Source organism: Anarrhichthys ocellatus, unplaced genomic scaffold, assembly GCF_004355925.1.
Source record: "Anarrhichthys ocellatus isolate YVR2014 unplaced genomic scaffold, GSC_Weel_1.0 scaffold8, whole genome shotgun sequence".
In the NCBI taxonomy this organism is placed as follows: Eukaryota; Metazoa; Chordata; class Actinopteri; order Perciformes; family Anarhichadidae; genus Anarrhichthys; species Anarrhichthys ocellatus.
Window position 1 is genome coordinate 7692322 of NW_022280038.1, and position 3526 is coordinate 7695847.

A 3526-nucleotide genomic window follows, 5' to 3' on the forward strand; every position below is an offset into this window, starting at 1 on the left:
CCCCCCCCCCCCCCCTCCCTCGTTCAGTACTTATCTTTTGTCCTGGCCCTCACCTCTCCTTGTCCCTTCGTCCCCCAACTGAAGAGAACGTAGAGATATTGGAATCTTAAAGATAAATCAGGCCATTCTGTTTTCTTATTTTTCCACACTTAAGGCCTTCACACACCGTGGGATGTGACACTTAACGGCATGAAAATGCGAAATACTCGCCTGTGAATAATTCACATCAAAACTATTCATGCTGGCAGCAATGCAAATTTGCAACAGTTCCAGCACTATTTCAGTAAAATAGATTTGCGCAGAGGACCAACTCCCTTTGACCCGGAGCAGCGTCTGGCACTCTGTCGGAGGTATATCGGTATGTAGCCTAAGCTACTGTGAGCTGTTTTATTGAATTTCCCTTTAGCGAAATGTTCCCTCTTGTTAACAGTTACGCAGTGAACTGTATACGTCCAGGGCTTTTATTGTGAAAAGTAAGAACAAAAGTAGAGGATATGGTCTGCGTTTCCTTTGTCAATGTTGAAGAAGTAAAGTTTCCTGTCTTGGTTCAGGCCACAGAGCCTCTGTGTTGTCGTACGCTATAATGTACACTTTGAACATGTCCATTCCGCACAACGTGATTGGTTGATGCCTGTATTTAAATAGATGAAGTTGCTTTTGGACTGTTTTTGTGTGGACAGTTTGCTGGTAATGGCATACTTAACCTTTCAATGTAGCAGGCAGTATCAAGTATATACTGATTGAGTATGTAGTATGCAGTACGTGAGTATGCAATTTCGAACACAGCCTTGTTTATAACATTTGTGAGGATCTGACTGCTTGTGTTTGTTCCCCCTTCGGCCCTTTATTTAAGAGATGTTGCCATGTTCTAAGATGCTTGGTAGGTATGTTATCAAAACCAATAGAACCGATGGTCTGACTTACTTATGACAATAAAATCCAGCTTGTTTATAATTAGTTTTCCCTCGAGAATCTCTTATTTCCTCTACTCTGGACCTGTAAAGCTGTACAAACTACAAAACAATAAACGTTGTCAGATCATGGATAAACTGACGATTAAGTGCTAATGTGATTCATTCCAGAATTAATGGCAATGTCGGATGTCCCATCAGAACTGCACCACAAATCCACATCAATCCATGTAAGGCTTCGTGGATCCACAGTGAACATGCAGTCAAATTTATCATTGTGAAGGAAAATGATGGGAACCAAATATCCAGATTGAAAATTGAAGGGGTTGTACTTTCAACATTCTACATAGAGCTTTTGCTTTGATCGTAAAACACAGATGAAAGCATTGATGGGTGTTTTTGTGCCTGAAGGAGCAAGTCAGTGTTGAAATAACTGATACGGGTCATCAGTTACAGGACAAATGTACATGTAGTGATTTGACTCCACCTCCTTTTCCTAGATGGAGATATTCCCTCCCATATGTTTGAACCCGCCCAAAATGTGCACATAAATACCATATTGAAGGGGCCAGCGTTGCAGCTCGGGCTTATCCGATTGGTTGGAGAGGTAGGAGGATGAAAAAGACATTTGTCAGCAGTACCCGCCAGTCAGGTCGAAGCCAACAAGATGTGGACAAAACTCAATTTCAGCATTAATGGAATAATCCCACGGTTAATGTGCCGCCTACTGGAGCAGAACAGGAGCTCAACCCAGGGTCAAGCCTTTGGATGTTGGGTGGCAGACCACGAAGGGCACGTCACCTAATTCACAGTCACGGCTAATTCACATTTCCACCATAGTGATCTTGAATTACAATTTAATTGGATTGTCCAGCTGTTCTGTAGTCTTCTCCTATGCACACATATTATTACCTGCCTCGAACTGTCAGTCAGCTTGTTCCAGAAGATTCTTCAGTAGTAATGAGTTTTTTCCTCTCTTTCTAGGGTTACTTCCTGCTGTTTGAGTCCATGTTGGACTCTGTCCTGTACGCCAGAGACCTCTACCTGGCGGACAACGGCTCAGGTAGGTCGCATCTTCTCCTCACCACAAAATCAAGGCAGCACAAAGGGTTGTTACGTCAAAGTTGGCGATTATCTCTCAGGTACATGATATATGCCACGTAAAAACTGCACAGAAAATAACTTTTCTCCTGGCATTGTCATTGAATTTCTCCAAATGTAGTTTGTGAATGAATGCTTCATTTTAATAGTGTTCTGCTTTGTTAACACTAAAGTGACGCCAAAGCCACCTTCCACCGTTTGGGGGCATAAACTTTACAAAAGCTCTACAAAACCCACTTGCGTCAACTTCAAATCAATCAAAGGCTCAGTGCGCCAAGTTAACACAACATGATGTGAACCAACAGCATTGTAACCAATACAGACTAATAAAAATATATTTCACATGGCTTGTAGTTGCTGAATCCAAAGGGAAAATGTTTTGTACTGTCTCTGCTAACACAATAAAAGACTAATCTAACTTACCATAGCATCTCCATTACCTGCTGCTGTTTAATTATCAGCTGATAGAGCTTCAGCATCAGACCTGTTGCCTCATGTGCCCCCTGCACTCCATTTAAGTGAGTTTCCCTGTCCCCGCCACTATGTAACAAGCAGCAGCCTGGCCCAAACAAATGGAACGCAACCCTTGAAAATCTTTGAGTTCAGCATTGGTTCATTTTCCAAAGTAGGAAAGGTGAGTTTTTCCTCTGCAAATCTTAAAATATTTATACTATCAATAGAATTCTCCGCATATAGCGGAAATGTATTTGAATTCAAGAATAGAATGTGTTTTATTACTCAGTTGAGTCTGTTTCTCCTGCCATTGAAAAGTTGGAGTGGTGCAGTGTGATACTGAGGTCAGCAGGGAGACACTGCTCATACCAGCTCCCTGTGGTTATTACAAGTAGCATGGGAGTGATTGGAACGGTTTTCTTGTAGTTCCCACTGGGTGTGTCAAATGTACGTGTGTCAATACAAGCAGCAAACATTGCAGTGATACAGTCAAATGCATAAGAAAAGCCAGAAAACTATGAGCGAGAATGAAAATAATAAAATCCTATTTAGACCGAGGGTGTGACCGGAGTGAGGCAGAAAGTGACAGGTCAGAGGACATCGTATGGTTCGTCATGAGCCTTTAACCCTGACGCTCCCAGAACTGGATGCTCTCTCCGGATCTACTGCCACTCAAAACCAAGAAAAATGTCAAGTAGCCCCTTCCACTTCCCCCGATGGAGCTGGTTTGATATGGGAACGTAAAAATGTTTTTTTTTAAAGCTCTACAGCAGGGGTCGCCAATAGGCGGACCGCGGTCCGGATCCGGACCCAGACGTCGTTGTATTCATCGTCATTGTCCGGCCCTGTAGCACTGCTGCTGTATGTGTGTTTAAGCTACATAAGAAGAGAGTTAAAGTGGCTTGCTCATTCTCCCCACTACATTAACCTCCCCCTTCATCCTTAAATGTGTCCCTGCATGCCTGGCACAGCACAGCGTCCAGGGAAAAGGGATCTGTTTTGTCCCATGCCCCCCACACACACACACACACACACACACACACACACACACACACACACAC

At 43.2% G+C, this 3526-nt stretch overlaps 1 protein-coding gene across 3 annotated transcripts in view; it reads left to right on the forward strand.

Moving 5' to 3' along the window:
* The window catches only part of prmt3 (protein arginine methyltransferase 3), a 52863-nt gene that overhangs the window by 20650 nt on the left and 28687 nt on the right, over nt 1-3526 (forward strand). For all 3 annotated transcript variants that reach the window (XM_031848504.1, XM_031848506.1, XM_031848505.1), the window contains exon 11: nt 1896-1974. In XM_031848504.1, coding sequence (XP_031704364.1) covers nt 1896-1974 — 79 coding nt within the window. The remainder of the gene's footprint in view (nt 1-1895; nt 1975-3526) is intronic.